This window comes from Pholis gunnellus, assembly GCF_910591455.1.
Source record: "Pholis gunnellus genome assembly, chromosome: 19".
Lineage (NCBI taxonomy): Eukaryota > Metazoa > Chordata > Actinopteri > Perciformes > Pholidae > Pholis > Pholis gunnellus.
In genome coordinates, this window is record NC_136546.1 from 2,185,604 (window position 1) to 2,200,761 (window position 15,158).

General features: G+C 43.7%; 3 protein-coding genes across 3 annotated transcripts; all 3 read right to left on the reverse strand.

Annotated features, from left to right (window-relative positions):
- Positions 1-1,408: 1,408 nt before the first annotated feature.
- On the reverse strand, positions 1,409-5,521 carry LOC306711622 (alpha-1-antiproteinase-like; the record flags this gene model as incomplete). The annotated part of the gene is made up of 5 exons (XM_079180637.1): positions 1,409-1,639; positions 1,831-1,975; positions 3,215-3,482; positions 3,827-4,614; positions 5,511-5,521. The coding sequence occupies 5 exons, from the start codon at positions 5,519-5,521 to the stop codon at positions 1,451-1,453; spliced, it is 1,401 nt and encodes a 466-aa protein (XP_079036763.1). The 3' UTR covers positions 1,409-1,450.
- Positions 4,839-12,473, reverse strand: clmnb (calmin b). The gene is made up of 10 exons (XM_079180030.1): positions 11,576-12,473; positions 11,081-11,142; positions 10,893-10,988; positions 10,607-10,690; positions 10,407-10,499; positions 10,076-10,302; positions 9,722-9,915; positions 9,276-9,358; positions 6,575-7,611; positions 4,839-5,863 (listed from the first exon to the last, which is right to left on the reverse strand). The coding sequence occupies exons 1-10, from the start codon at positions 11,658-11,660 to the stop codon at positions 5,752-5,754; spliced, it is 2,073 nt and encodes a 690-aa protein (XP_079036156.1). The 5' UTR covers positions 11,661-12,473; the 3' UTR covers positions 4,839-5,751.
- A 1,405-nt stretch (positions 12,474-13,878) lies between these two features.
- Positions 13,879-14,958, reverse strand: prkrip1 (PRKR interacting protein 1). The gene has a single exon (XM_079180196.1). The coding sequence runs from the start codon at positions 14,833-14,835 to the stop codon at positions 14,263-14,265; it is 573 nt and encodes a 190-aa protein (XP_079036322.1). The 5' UTR covers positions 14,836-14,958; the 3' UTR covers positions 13,879-14,262.
- Positions 14,959-15,158: the final 200 nt, after the last annotated feature.

Here is a 15,158-nt window from a genome sequence, read left to right on the forward strand (position 1 = left end):
TACACAGGGAAACATGACATAAACCTGTCAAACTGTAAAGTTACGCTGATTTTCATAGAGCCATTCTTCAATATTACTGGGTCAGTTTGCATGTTCTCCTCGAGGCTGTGTGGGTCCAGACATACAGTATATTCTGTAGCATGCAGTGTATTTCAAGATGAAACTTCATGCCAAACCATTAAATAACACAATAAACACATGGTTAATGTCTAAACACATGTTCACTAACTTTATAATATCAGTCAGCTAGATGCAGTACAATGGATTGTTTAGACTAGGGCTGTCCCAATCATCATTTAGTCGGCCTCAATCCTGATCTAATTCCTTCAACATTGGGAAGGCTATGCTGTTACTAAGAACAATCCAATACATGTTGATTAAATATGTATCTGTACACTGAAATAGCAGATATAGCCTTTAAATCTGACATGAGCTACTCGATCAAAAATACTGAATGCTCTACTAAAAAGTTGATAGTAACAGAAAATGAGCTTGGGACATCTCTAATATAAACGTTTGTACATCCATTCAGGCTTTGGGAATGAATAATAAGCAGTGGGAAAACTAAAAGCTAGGAAATGACAGCTAGAATACTGACTGGGTGAGGCGCTGACGTCCTGACACTGAGTAAGGGAAAACACACAGGCTAGTGTATTTACACTAGGATCTAATTCACTGATGGAACACAAGTGGGAAAACCATACAAAGGCAGGAAGTAAAAAAAGACATGTGATTTAAAAAGAAAACAGGAAACAAACAAAAACCCTAGGAACATGACAGTTACAAGTTCTTTGGGGGGGGGGGGGGGGGGGGGGGGGCTGCTCAAGAAGTCAATTGGCCCCTTCTTGATTAATAGGCTGACATTTCTGCTTCTTGTGATAGATCTGTTGTCCTGTTCATCAAACTATCCTCTATTTATCATCTCCTCAATGAGCTCAATGTCATCTCCACAAGGCTGTGTGATGCTGAGGTAAAACTGCAGTGTGAAAATGTAACACTACTTTTACAAGTTTTCCTTTTTGTATTGGGCGAATAAGCCTCAATGTTTCTGCAGAGCAATTTTTCAGGAACTGCACAAGGCCATAAAGAGATGGGTTGCGATGTGGAAAAAAAAAGACAAAAAAGCACATGCTTTTGTAATGGAAGAAAAGTGTTTTATGTGTTTGCAAGAATAGCAGAGATTCAGTCACAGGGACAAATTACTGCCATTTGAATTTCTTTTCATCATTTTGTGTAAATGGGGAAATAAACTGTCAATCAGCATGTAATGTTTGGGAAAATTGGAGGTAAAACAAAGCACTCTGCAATTTTGATGTAATTGCTGGAAAAGCATTTCTGTCCCCAGAATGATATGCCATGCTATTGGGAAAAAATACAAATGATGTAATGTAAGTGAATGTAGTATTTTATCAATAGCAAAGCAAGATAAAGCTACTGTGTTCACTTCAGTCTAGACATCTGTAGGATCCATAATTCTCCCCATGAGCAGGACGAGCCCCGTGAGATCGTCGTAGATTATGAGCATGAACGGTCTGTTAAAGGTAATCCTCGGGGGAACAGAGAAGTCCAGCATGATATCAGGTCTCCCTCCATCTTTGTACTTGGTCTCTTCCACCTCGAGCATAACCTCATGAGGAGCCTGAAAAAAGGGACAGAAACAGAAGAAAAGTATGAAAAAGTGAAAAGAAAGTATAGTTCAGCATGTCCAATGCACCAATGAAGGTGAATTTCTGAATGTGTAATAAGGTCTCAAGCAAGCGCTTCTGCCTGGTTGTTTTATGGTAATCCATTCTGGCAAAGAAAATGAGGATATTTTGGTTCTCTCTTAACCTTGGCAAGTTTCAGAGTCTTCTGCGGTATTCCAGAGAAGTCGGCTGAGTGTGAGAAAACCGATGATACCCCAGAGTTCCTCAGGAGGCTTTCTAAACTGTAGGATTTCCTTAGTTGGAACTTAGGGAAACGGATTTCTGCCCGCCTGTGAAAACAACAATCAATGTTTTAATGGATTTGCTCTAAGTTGTCTTGTTACATGTCTGGGACCCATACTGCAGGCTCTGGCTCACTGATATAGAGAGCAGTAATTATTGCTGACTTAGAATCCACTCAGCATCATTCATCATGCTAGCAAACAACAGAAAGCCAGTGGCTGCAGGGGACCAGTGCCATGACACGGATCAATATGCTGTACACTCAAGGATAAGCAAACGCCCTTTATAGAGGGCATTCACCGTACATGGACACACCCAGACCCATATATACCCCCACATGCTTCCCCACTAACCCCTGAGCTACACAACACACAAGTTAATACAAGCTGAAATAAATGCTACCTTTGTGTTGTTAATGGGTTCAAACATAGTTTGTCACTTGCCCTTGCAGGGTCTAGCTACACTTCATTTGCCTTTAATACAATGGAGGTGAATGGAGTTCTGTTCATGGTGTTCACAGTATTTATAAATTGCATGAAAAATTATGCATTCATGTTTCTTCGCGGGAACAGCATGATGATTGCTCTGGGTAATTTAGCACAAATTTATACAGAATTTGCAGAAAAGTGGAAAAAGGAGACTGCATCTGATACCGTTATGTAAATGTTTGGATCGGTTCATCGAGATGAGCAGCTGGTGGCGGTGTCATTAAACCATTGCAGAAGAACAGTGTAAAAGCGAGATGATGTCATTAAAAGAGCGCTTGTCACACCTTGAATGGATGGAAATTATGTGGGAAACATGAGGTGGATGTTGCATTTATGTTTGTTTCATGTATGCCTTTGAGTAAGGTTGCAGTCTCCTCGTCGCTGCTGCCTATAGAAAGATGTGATGCTGTGGAATTTCCAAAATATGTAAAAATGTTCAATGCTGTGAGCACAACAAATTAAATTCCATTCACCATAATTAGACCTGGGAGCTAAAATCTCAAAGACAGATATCCAGGAGACTGTATTTTGGGTACCAGCCCCCTCAAATGTTGCCTTTCTAGCTTTACAATCATTGTGTTTTTTAACAGTTCATGGCCACATATTGAAGCTTGTTTTCTGAATCCTCTGCAGTAAGAGATTCATTGGTAAAATTAAATGATTTCATCTCATCCTTAATTCTGCTGACACTTACTTTAAGTCCATGCAAGTACTCAGGAAAGCATGAGCGTGAGAGGACAGCGTGACAACGTTTTGCACCTCCTTCCTGTTCAACAATTGTGGCCCTCCCCCACCTACCCCGGCTTCAGGTTGCTGCGCCAAAAGCTCATGCGTTCGTCAGAGAGGCAGTCCTCGAGGGGCTGCAGCTCCGCTTTAGGAAGCAGGAGCAGCGAGGCCAGACGCTGGGAGTGGGCCAGCCGCACCACCGTGGCTGAGCAGTTGGTGTCGTACAGCATCATCACCTCAGAGGAGTCGTCCCCGAACATCATGGCAACCTCCACGCTGGTAGTGGCGTTCAGCTGGAAGCTCCTTGGCACCGTGTGCTGCCGCTCAAATGGTTGACGACCTGATTCATGTGTCATTGATAAAGGGAACAGGTGACAAATGAAATAGGAACACAGATTGGCAAAGGTAGAAGTTGCACACCTATAAAAAGCACCTGCTGTGTAAATTCACCACCATCAACTGTCACAAGAGAGAATCTGCTCTACATAGACAACAATGACTGATGCTGTGCATTGACACAATGAGCACATTTCGGAAGTGTACTGACTTTACTTCTACAGATTTTAAGCTTAATATGTTTTTGAAGGTGTATGGTTCACAACCTTAATGTGCATGAACACCTCCCAACCTTATGGTGAGACTATGCATGTACAAAAGCTGAAACGTTCATCAACAAGGAGCTACCTTTGAAATACACATAATTGGTAAGTTCAAGTTTGTCAGAGGCTTCCAAGTCTTTCATCAACGTGTCAAAGCTGGTGTTGAAGGCGGAGGTGTGCCGAGGCCTTAACATGAAACTGTTATAGTCTACTGAGGGTTTTCCATCAAAATGTAGGCTGCTCCACACTCTGAGCTGACCACCAGGATGAACCCCACCCTCAGTTCCATTCCTACCCTCCGCCCCGTCATCTACATCAGTTCGGTTTCCAGCATCTTCCCCTTCAATTTCCACCCATGGTGTTGCCCCAATCCCAGCTCCTGTTCCAGCTCTAGATTCTGCCCTTTGAACCCCACCTCCCTCATGTAGAGTGAGGCTGTGTTGCAGATCTGCAAGAGCAGATAAGGTGGCCTCCACGCTCTGCTCTGTAGCGTTGGCCTCCAGCCCCAGGGCCTCCAGGGCCTGGCTCCGACTCTCGGACACAGACACTCGGGACAGCAGCGCCAGAGCTGACGCCAGGCCCAAGGGCGAGAACAAGATGTTGTGCTGTTGCTGCTGAGCAGCGGTGCTGGTTGCCAGGTCACGGTATGGCTCAAAAGCCAAGGCTGTGTTTAGGGCCGATGTGTTGAGCTGCTGATTGACCTCTTGTTCCCTTCGCAGAGGCCTGCTGAGGAGTTTCTCAGGCTTTGGTAAAACCGACACATATGCTGTGAGGCCTGTTAGCCATGCCAGTGCTGTGAGACATGTAAAACCATACATAACAAACACCATAGCTTCTTCTCTCGCCATCCTGGCCTGGCCTGATTCTGGGGCGCTGCAGGTTGATCTCTCATAAGACCAGCAAAGCTACAGCTGTGGGGAAGTGTTGTTCTCGTGGCTTTGTGCGGGGGTGGCGGCAGTGTCGAAAGTATATTGATCTCCGGGGGCTGAGCTTTTGACCCGTGGGTTTAGCTCCAAGCAAACAAAGACGGCATGTTTTTTAGTTTCTTAGAATCCCAGAGCCAATGAATGTGTGTGTGTGTGTGTGTGTGTGTGTGTGTGTGTGTGTGTGTGTTTTTGGTGGACAGTGAGGACAGGGCATACTCATTCCCCCCTTTAATACACATTCTGGTCAATATGGATTTTGAACACTTGTGCAACAGATGCATACTTAAAAGTTGCCCTAGTCTTACTGTGTACAAACTGGTATTGCAACAAAGATATTGAGCGTGTGCCTTGTATGTCTACGGCACTTCAAAATACAATATTTACATGACTGGTTTGATCTTGTGAAAAGGACCAGAAGATATATGAAGAATAAGAAGAAGATATATTATTTATATCTCATAGTCACAAAGATGCCATGAAAAGAAAAGTCTGCATCGTTGATCAGCTTTAACTATCACACAGTATCTGTAGAGATGAGGACAATGATACAGTATACAATGAAGTGACTCAAAGTGCTCATTAAATATTATCAGCTTAGTTTCACAGTGTCAATACAGCATCTCATTAAACAGCAGGTCTTGTGAGATTCTCAGCGGTCGACGCCGTGTGACAGTTGCTGTGATGCTGCGACGCCACCATGTGGTTTATAAAGTCAATGAAAGTATTTTAAATTGAAAGGAGGATCTCTGCCTGAAAAATAAATCGAATAAAAAGAGCATTTTGGACATGCACAAACACCTCACAAGCCATGTCCAGTCATGTGTACAGGGTAAGACAGAGTACCTGACAAACATGTGTAATAATGGGGATAACAGCACTATGTGTTTTATCTGAAACTATAACCACAATGACTAATCATTTCTGCTGCCAGCAAAAAGCAAACACAGTCATTAAGTGTTGCCTTGAGGGGAATTGTGTGACCCAGATAAAGAGTCAATCCAGCCCTAAGTGTCCTTGTTCGGCTCGTTAGTGGAAACTGGGCTAATAAGCATATCTTAATAAGAAGGGTGCACTGCAGGGGGACTCAGAAGATGAAGCAGCAGTAGAGCAGGATCCACAGGACCAAGAGCATTTCCAGCTCTAATGGGGTTATGTCACAAGTAGCAGCTGAGGATTGATGGATGAATCCTCCCTCTCTGTTGAACAGCAGATAAAACAAAAGAGTGTTAGATTCAGACTACAATGAGGCGCTTTAGGCTGATGTTTAAATTAAATCAAAGCAATAAACACAGATAAAAATGTAATTATTTGTGTAGTCTTTATGAATGAACTAACCATTGATTGACCAGCAATTTTTGAAGCGGTGTGCCTGGCAGTGCAGTAACAGATATATTAAATATATTGTATATTATTGGACCCCATTTTGGGCACCGCCATCTTGGCTTTTTGCCGTCACCATCTTGTTTTTTTGCAACCAGAAGTGACATGAGAGGGTGGAGCTAAATACAACCAAAAGCTGAACAGGACATTTTGAGGAGACCAAAATGTTGCAATTAACTTTCATGACGTGAAAGTTAATTACTTCAGCAAAGGCAAAAAAACTACTTTGTCAGGTTTGGGCAACAAAACAACTTAGTAAGGTTTGTAAAAAAATATATATGATGGTTCGGTTTAAAATTACTATGAAATTGAAACAAAACCCAAGAAGAAATGCAAGAAAACTACATAATGTTTCGGCAACAAAAGTACTTTTCATTCGTAACAGAAGAGTCATTATTTCAAACATATTGAGTAGTCAATCTACCGTTATCATTGCACCATGTGCCATGCTGGTACGCCTAAACCTAGTTACCATAATGAAGTGCTTAGCAAATGGTCAGACAAATTGTACAAATTCCGCGACCTACCTGAATGACTGAGAAGTTGCAGTACAGGCAGGAGTCCAACCGCTTTCAACACCACGGACATTAACACCTCCATTAGTGTCCTTTTTGGGGGCAGTTTTACCGGCTATTGTTGCCGTCTTGCCAGTGTGTTCACATCTCTTAATCTTAAGGTTCTTGTCTTGTCGCTCCGCTGCAATAACTTCAGAAGTCATGACTTCATCACTGCATTCTTCCTTGTCATCTTCACGGGTTAATTCGTCCATGTTTGGGCCATTTTCTTTCCCGTCATTTTCTCCTTTTGTGTTTATTCTAGTTTCACCGGCTCCTCTGACCCTATATACAGTCTCATCAGTTATTATCTCTCTGGAACTACTTTCACTTTTGTCCCATTCAAATGTCCTATGAACCCCTGACTGAGCCCTGACCTCTGGTTCAACATTTTGTGCTAGTGAGTCTTCTTGATGTTCACTCCCGTTTAACGTATTCTTCAATACTTCCAGATGTTTTGACTCTTCAGTCTGTTCTCCGCTCAGGAACATTTCTTCCTCTGTTTCCTCTTCAACCCTTGGCACTTGTCTTTTCAGCTGATTATATGGTTGAAAAACCTCGTTCTTCAGATCCAGGATGTAGCTGTAGGCATCTTCCTCATCTGAGTCCAGTGCTGACAAGCTGTAGATTCCTTCCTCTGAGCTCAAAGAAAGGTGACTTTCATCCAATCTGGGTTTGCTCTTGGCCTGATCCATGATCTCCATCCATGATCGGATCTCCTGGCTGACTACGTCTGCGTCCAGAGGACTGGGTGGCTGTAAAATGCTTCGACTCCTGCTTTTTTTGTTGTTGAATGGTGGCATGGCCTCACTAGTGTGAAGCAAGGTGTTTTGGGGGCTCCCTGAGGATCTTCGGGCCCAGCGTTTCCACAGTAGCTGCTCTCTGCTCTTCTCTAAGCCTTGGACTAATGCTTGGGCTTTATGGTCGTCGGCGTGAGTCTCTCCAGAGCTCACAGACTCAACTGATCCAAAATGTGGGCTCTCAGGAACTTCGATATCTGCTGTATGAACCTGTAATATAGGGTTTAGTGGTGAAAGTTACATTATACCACTGGAATAATACCCAGAAAGCTCATTGGTTCATAGTGTTTATCAATACATTTGATTTTGGTGCTAAAGGAATAGTATGATATCTTAGGAAATAAGTTGATTCCCTTTTTCCCCGAGAGTTAAATGAGAAGGTTGATACCTTTCTCTAGCTGCGCATTTACAGTGGTGGGCCGTCAGGACCAGCAATGCCATCTCTGCTGGCCGAGAGAGAATCACAAAGTTATAGCTATTTCATAATTGAATTAGTTTTCATAAATACACTACATGTATTCTTAATATTTTTCCCATTATCTTATTTTCTCATTGCACAGCTACTGTCTTCCTCAGTTGCTCTGCTTCCAGCACAGCTTGTTTTAAGTAGAGCTTTTATCCAATCAGATTTCGCCCCGATGCTGTCTCTAGGTAAAAGAATCTGCCCGGAGGCCTTCAGTTACAAGTGAATCGCTTTGCAGTTTAAATAAATGGGGACGATATTGTTGATTGTCATTGTCTTCAACCAATCAGATAGCTGGCCTACAAGCACGTCAGCATTAACGTGCGGCTTGATTGGTCAGTGGGCTAGCGTGACTGTTGTGAAACTAGCTAGCAGAACTTTGTAGGAGTAAGAGTTAAAGTTTAAAGATACGTAAGACGTTTTTACGTGACATTACATTTTCAGCCCTCAAACGCATTAAAACAGGGAGGCTCGACCGTAAAACGCACAAATGTTCTGTACAACCGCGTCATTAAACTCTTTATAATCAAAGAAAGGATGATGGGCTTTGTCTTGAAGTGAACAGCAGCTAAGTGAACTGTTTGTTTTACATCTGCAGTAGCGTTACTACTGTGTTGATATTCTATCGTGTCGTTTTTATGATATGGTTAATATTGTTCCCTCTGATGTGAATAATAATGGCGTGTCGCGGAATACGTGTTTTAGCGCCACAGTGTTGCGGGAATGTGCAGAGGCCTGTTGAATCGTGCTATTTGGGTTTTATGTTATTCTACCTGCTTTGTTGTCGTAGAAATATATGTGACTGGTTCTTGTGAGTTTGTTCTTGTCATTGTGTATATTTTAACTATATGCATTGCCCGTTAATGACGAAGCATCCCGTCATGCTGGCGTCATAATGAGGTTATTAGGAGGTGGTTCAACTCTAGGACAGCAGTGAAGGCCCAGGTCTACGGCCCGCCACTGGCATTTGATATTAAGTGACAGTCAGCAGCCAGTTAGCTTATAGCTTAGCATAAAGCAACAGCACCTCTACAGCTCACTAAAAGACATGATATATCAAATGTATTTACAGTCATCGGTACAAAAACCTTCCTTCCTCACAGCACCCTGCAAAGAAACAGTCCTGAACACAACCTTAGGTAAAAGCACAGCTGTTTTTAAACTTCGGCTTGTGTATTGATTAAACAAGCGAGGTATAACATGTTAATTAGAGGTGCTGGTAGGCGGCTGGGCCAGCTGTTTTACCCTGTTGACAGTTTTTACGGTAAGCTAAGCTAGGCTGAGCTAACCATTGACTGGTGGTAGCTTCATATTCGACAGACTGATATGAGAGGGGTATCAATTCTGTCACCTAACTCCTAACCTATAAGGCAAAAAGCAACAAAGTCGAGCTACTCAAAGACGTACTAACTTCATCTGTGTCTGAACAATGGCCCAGAAACATAGACACATAGGTGATGATGGACCGCTCATCTGGTGAAGTGCCTGACACATCTGCGGAAAAGAAGAATGGACAGTTTTCTTACATTAGAGGTTGGACTAAAGGAGACCATCCTGCTGTGTGAGGGCCTATTTGAGCCTTTGTATGACCCTTAAGATACAATAACAGTGACACTACATGCAGCAATGACCTTTGCTGCTCATTTCGAGCGAGTTTAACTTCTAAATTGATCAGGAAAGCTTTGTGCTAAGTGCTTCTGATTTACTCCTTCAAGCCTTTGATAGGTGGTATCATTACACCACGTTGGGCTTCTAACACCTACTTAGCGTAGGACTGTCTATGTGAAGAAGCAGAAAGTTGTCTTTGTTGATGAAGTTGGATCAATGTGAGCCACTTTCTATTCAATGAGTTTTTACCTTCTGGCTCCAGCAGAGGTGGTACATCCAAACTGTGATGGGCTATCGTGAAGGCCAGTTGAATGTTTTCTCGTGGATGTCTGGACAGGCTCTCCCTCAGGTCCACCAAGCCTGGGTTTATGAACTTAATCATAGCTAGGAATGCAAGCCCACTCCTCCAGCTCCTGCCAAAGTCATGCACCTCCACCCCAAACCTGCAAATTTTAAATTGCATGATCATAACACCAAACTTCAACACAGCCAGCTCGCACATTGTGCTTCCCTCATTGTGGTTGTAGAGGTAAACACTTGGGTTTGGAAGGTTTTAATTGACAAAAATGACTTTGTAAGTGGTTGGCTCTTTTTCAGACTCACTTTGATGTGCATCTTTGGACCCATTGCAGCAGAATCTTTATTGCTTTCCCATGGTACTTTGGCTCTCTGGCAGCCTTTCTGCCTTTGCTTGGCAGGGTGTTGCAGGAATAGCTGCCAATGTCATTTGGCTGGGGTGGGAGGTCGCTGGAGGAGGGGTGACTGCTCGTGGATAAGGAAGAGAGGCTGGAAGACAAATGCCTCTGGAGGCCTCGCGATACTTCCTTTACCTGTATGAGAAGAATGTATAGGTCAGATACAAAGACTAACACCCAGGCAAGGAGGGAAATAATACATGGAGACATTAGGGTAGATGATGGGGGGAGAGACCTGCCTGGAAATACAGGATCATATTCCAGACAAGGTTAAGAACAGCAGAGGGGATCCCATCAGCGATACCTGAGGCGTCAATGCCAGGCAGCTTCACCTGAGAGACAACAGGGGGGAGACATCACCGGAAATCCAGTTCTTCCGGACTCGATAGTAAGTTTAACGCACATCAAAGCTGATCACTGAACAAACAAACACACTCACGTGTCTATCATCCAGGAAAGCCAGAGCCTTGGAAATGTTGTTCAGTCTAAAAATGCGGTGAGAAGATGACCTAAACCTGTAAAGCTGACGAAAGACATCACACAAGGAGCGTTTCTTTAGAATTTTGAATGTGTTTTAAGGATCCTATAGGCTCACAAAAATTGGTGCAATTGCTAGTGAACTGAACGGAAATTGACCAGAGGCAAATTAAGTAACTTATTAGTGTTGTATTATATTCTTCTTCTTGGTGACATGAAATACTTCCACTATAAAGCCTGAGTCTTACTAGCTTGCACCCAGACAGCTCCTCCAGCAGAGCCATCAGTATTCGTCCATCCTGAATGTCTGTGAACAGGTCGTGCACCTCGACTGGAGGATCGTGCTGGAAACAACAAATGGTAAACCTTATTGGTGACTGCGTTTATGAGCTGGAGTGTAGTGTTACGGTAACTCTGCTATTGATTTGTGCCTTACTCTCTGCAGAAACACATTCATCCACCTGGTGAAGGTTCTCCTCTGCACTGCTCCCCTCTCATCTGGGGGAGAGGAAACAGGAGCTTGCCACTGAATACACTGCAGTTTTATGATTGAACACTGTTACAATTTTTTCAAAGCCCGATTTACTTGTGTGGCACATGAGGAATTTTGAGTTTGACTCGTTTGTCTGACAGAATGTGGGAAAATGGCACATATGCGTTAACCCTAAATGACTGCAGACTATGAAGACATTTATAAAACTGAAGCAGATCTTTCAGAAACAAATCATCAACAAGTGAAAAAGAAAGTGTATGATTTGGCAATCAGATGCATCGATGCCAAAGACACCTACCTGGAAAATGACTGAGGAAAGGCAGTCAAGAAAGGAAAAGAAAATGAATTGTCTTGCAACGTGTTCTCTTTTTACAACACAGTGACTTAACACACTATAATCACACAGTGCGTCAGTATTTGTACTTCTAGTCACAGTACCTTGAGGCTGCTGCACACGTTGATCACTGATCTCTCCCACTGATTTCCTCTGTGAATCCCCGTTGGCCTTGTCCGGCATTCTCATTCCACCTCCCTTGTCTACTTATGATCCATCGTGGAGATAAAGACAGGAAGACAATACAGAATGTCAGGCACTCTGAGGAATTAGAGGTGCTCCGAGGTTCCCTTCCAGAATAAGGATGAAGAAAAGGCAAAGTGAGGCGGGTGTGTCTTGCCTGAACACGCTCCGCGGTGTTGATCGAGTCTGGCTTCCACTCCCCCTGAGACGATCCAACCTGCATCCTACTGGAGGGCTGTGCTTCACAGAACTATGTGGAGGCAGGTAGTCACATGACTTCCTTAACGGTTCAAAAGGAAGGAATCAGCTGGGATCGAGCACTGTGTGAGGTCACAGGTGGTATGGTGTCCCTGCAGGGGCCTGTAATAAATATCTTTCTGCTTCTCATAACAGGGTTCACTGACAAAAGCATGTTCCGCTCAGACTTAAGGAATGAAAGTCTGGCTTTCACAAACAGAGTGAGCAGATGTAGCCATGGTTTGTACTTTCCAGTATTCACACATAACATGTTATCTATAGAGATGGGTTGACAGCACAGGCAGGTGGACTTTTTTTCCCCAGTTAAACCTGGAACTGAAATTTTCTTTTAGACTTGCAGCTCATCAAGGCCTCACCATCTTAAAGCATACTACAGAGTCAAGCTGTTCAAACATGTTATGAGAGAAACATGGGTTGTACCATGAAACAAAGGTCCCTGGACAGACGTGAACTGAAGACACTGTAGTTCACGATCGACACCTGAAGCAGGCATTCAGACCCAGGTCCAGTTGGAGTTGCAGGTAAATAAATAAACCTGATAGCTCATTTGGTAGAACTGGTGCCCCATGTACTAAGGTTGAGTCCTTGCCACAGTGGTCTGTGGCCCTCTGCTGCAGGTCGTCCCGTCTTGCTCCACTGTATCAAATAAAAGCAAAAAATGGCCAAAAAAAAATAATCTTACATTTTTATACTAAAACTATTTTTTCCCAGCATCCTCTATGTTCAACCAGCCAGCTTGATTTAAATGAATTAAGGCAGCGTTATTTCAAGCAGGGCTGGAGTCGGTGTGAATGTGGGCTGACGTTCACTAACAGCATCCTAACATATTTAGAAAGTAAGACTCCTACTCTGTCCAGTTTGGTTACTTGCAGCATTTGAAAATTGTCAGTATCCCGTTCATACCAATCTCCAAGGGCTGCTGGAGAGGCACATCTCAAAGTCACATTTCATTTTGAAAAATGTATGACATGTCTCACTTTGTAGAATTATAAAACACTGATGAAAGAACACACAGGAGGAAAGTTTTCCATCACTTAAGAATATCTGTGGGAACCTAAACCCTCATGTTGGATCTCAATGTGTTGCAATGAAATGTGTAGAACAAGCTGTGAATTGCAGCCCATGCTTTCTGCAGCGACCCACATTTTATTAGGCTCTGCAGTATATTCCTCACTCGAACTCTGCAGGGAACTTCAATGCATGTTTAATGAGTGAAATCTTCCATCAGAGAGCAGAATCCCTCATGAGAAACTTCTCATGTATAAATCATATCAGCACAAGCTGAATTCATTTCAACAGAGCCAAAATGTGAAGATGCACATTGAAGAAAGTCAAAAGTCAAACCAACATGGAATAACAGCACATGAACTAAGACTAACGTTTGTTCTGTAAATCGTCCCGTTCAATAAAGGGGTTTAATATATCAGAATAGTTTACATGACTGTAAACGTAACAGGTTTGTGTGATTTTTATTTAAATTGATAGTTGTTGAAGCAGCATGCTCCTTGATTGTTAAACCGGTTATTGTGACAGTCGACAGTGCTCGACAGGTAGAGCTCCCCCTGTTCCAAACAATATCGAGCCGTCAGGCTTTACTCTACCTGCTTTAAGAAAGGTGATGGCCACAGAGCGAGACCACCACCGCCGTGGAAAGCAGGAGTCTGTCCAAGGAACATCGCACGTGAATCTCCTGAGCCTCCAGAAGTCACGCCTTTTCATTCTTTGAGTTACTTTCTGCCACCTTGTTGTGCCCACAAGCAATGGTCCATGCAAGGAGCAGCTTCACAAGGCTGCAAAGACTGATACCACGAAAACATAGGTGATGGTGCACACATGCACTCACCGGCATATTGAATATTACCTTAGTGGTTACTCATGCGTTGCATCACTATGTCCAACAGTGACCCCACCAAAGAGAATTCAGCAATCTAAATGAGAATAAACCACATGACATGTCCATGTATACTGGTATTTTTATTAAAACATCCCATTCAAATGCTTAGGATTCCCTACAACTCAACAATGCAATCGTGTCTGGTCCCCAGAAGACGACAGCCCACCTGACCTGCGAGCTGAAACATGAGAACTAAAAAAGAACAAACACTTGAGATGATGGAAAGCATAATGAAAAGTCGAAAGTGTGTCAACGTGTCTCTTTTCCAACATTGTGTGATTGCAATCATACACTTAAGCCGAGCAGTCCATTCAGGTTTGTGTAATAGTAAAACGGGGAGCACATCCACGTGTGCCTCGAGTCTTTCAGAGCCCCGTGGCTTCATGATCGATCATCACAATGTCACTTCCGAGGAGCATTAACGCCGGTCACGTTACCCGGTCCGAGCAGTCAGAATCATTTCCTCCCCATGATGAAGCTAGGAGCCTCGGCGTCATCGTCAGCCTCTCTGTCCCCGTCTTCCTCCTTTTCTTCGTCACTGCTGTCCGAGCTGTTGTCGGCGTCGTCTTCTTTCTTGTTTTTGGACTCGAGCTTCGCTTTCTTTGCCATCTCCTTTTTCTGCCTCAGCTTTTCCCGCTTCTTCTTGCGCTTTGCCGTTCTGTCATCGGCTGCCTGTTTGTTGTGCTCCACCTTATCCAGATAGTCCTGGTCCTCGTCCTGCTTATCTGCAATCTTGTCCAGAAAGTCCTGCCTCTGGTACTCTCTGCGTCGGAGGTGCCGGTAGACATGGAACTCCCCGCTGCCTGCACCAGCGCTGGAGCCCATCACGTCTCGGACGAACTCCGGCGGAGCGCGCGGGTTCCATTCTTTCGGCCGGTCTGGGATAGCAGCTGGCTTATCCGGGTTCCGCATTAACCTCTCCAACTTCAGACGCTGTTCCTCCGCCGGAGTTTTGGCGATTACCAGAGGCTGAGCCTCTTTTCCTCCAGATATTCCCGGCTTGTTATTCTTCTGCGTGTGCGCCGCCATCTTTCTAAACGCCGCAGTCTTCTTCTTCTGTGGTCGAGTCGCCCCGGAAGTTCTTGAAGGCTTCTGCTACCGGGAAATAATTATTTAACTTTTTTTCTTCCTCTTTTACAATATTGCCTTTTTCCAAATAATATAAAAATGGAAGCTATGTGTGATGGTTGTGGTGGTTTCAATTTGTTTTTATTTATCGTAACTTGTAATCATTCCTTGTGTATCTAATGTAAATGACGCGTTGCTGTACCAATGGAAAATCAATTAGAATTTGTTTGGGCGCAGCTGTCCAATCAGCGTTCACGTCCCGCCCCTTCACGCGAGCGTCATCA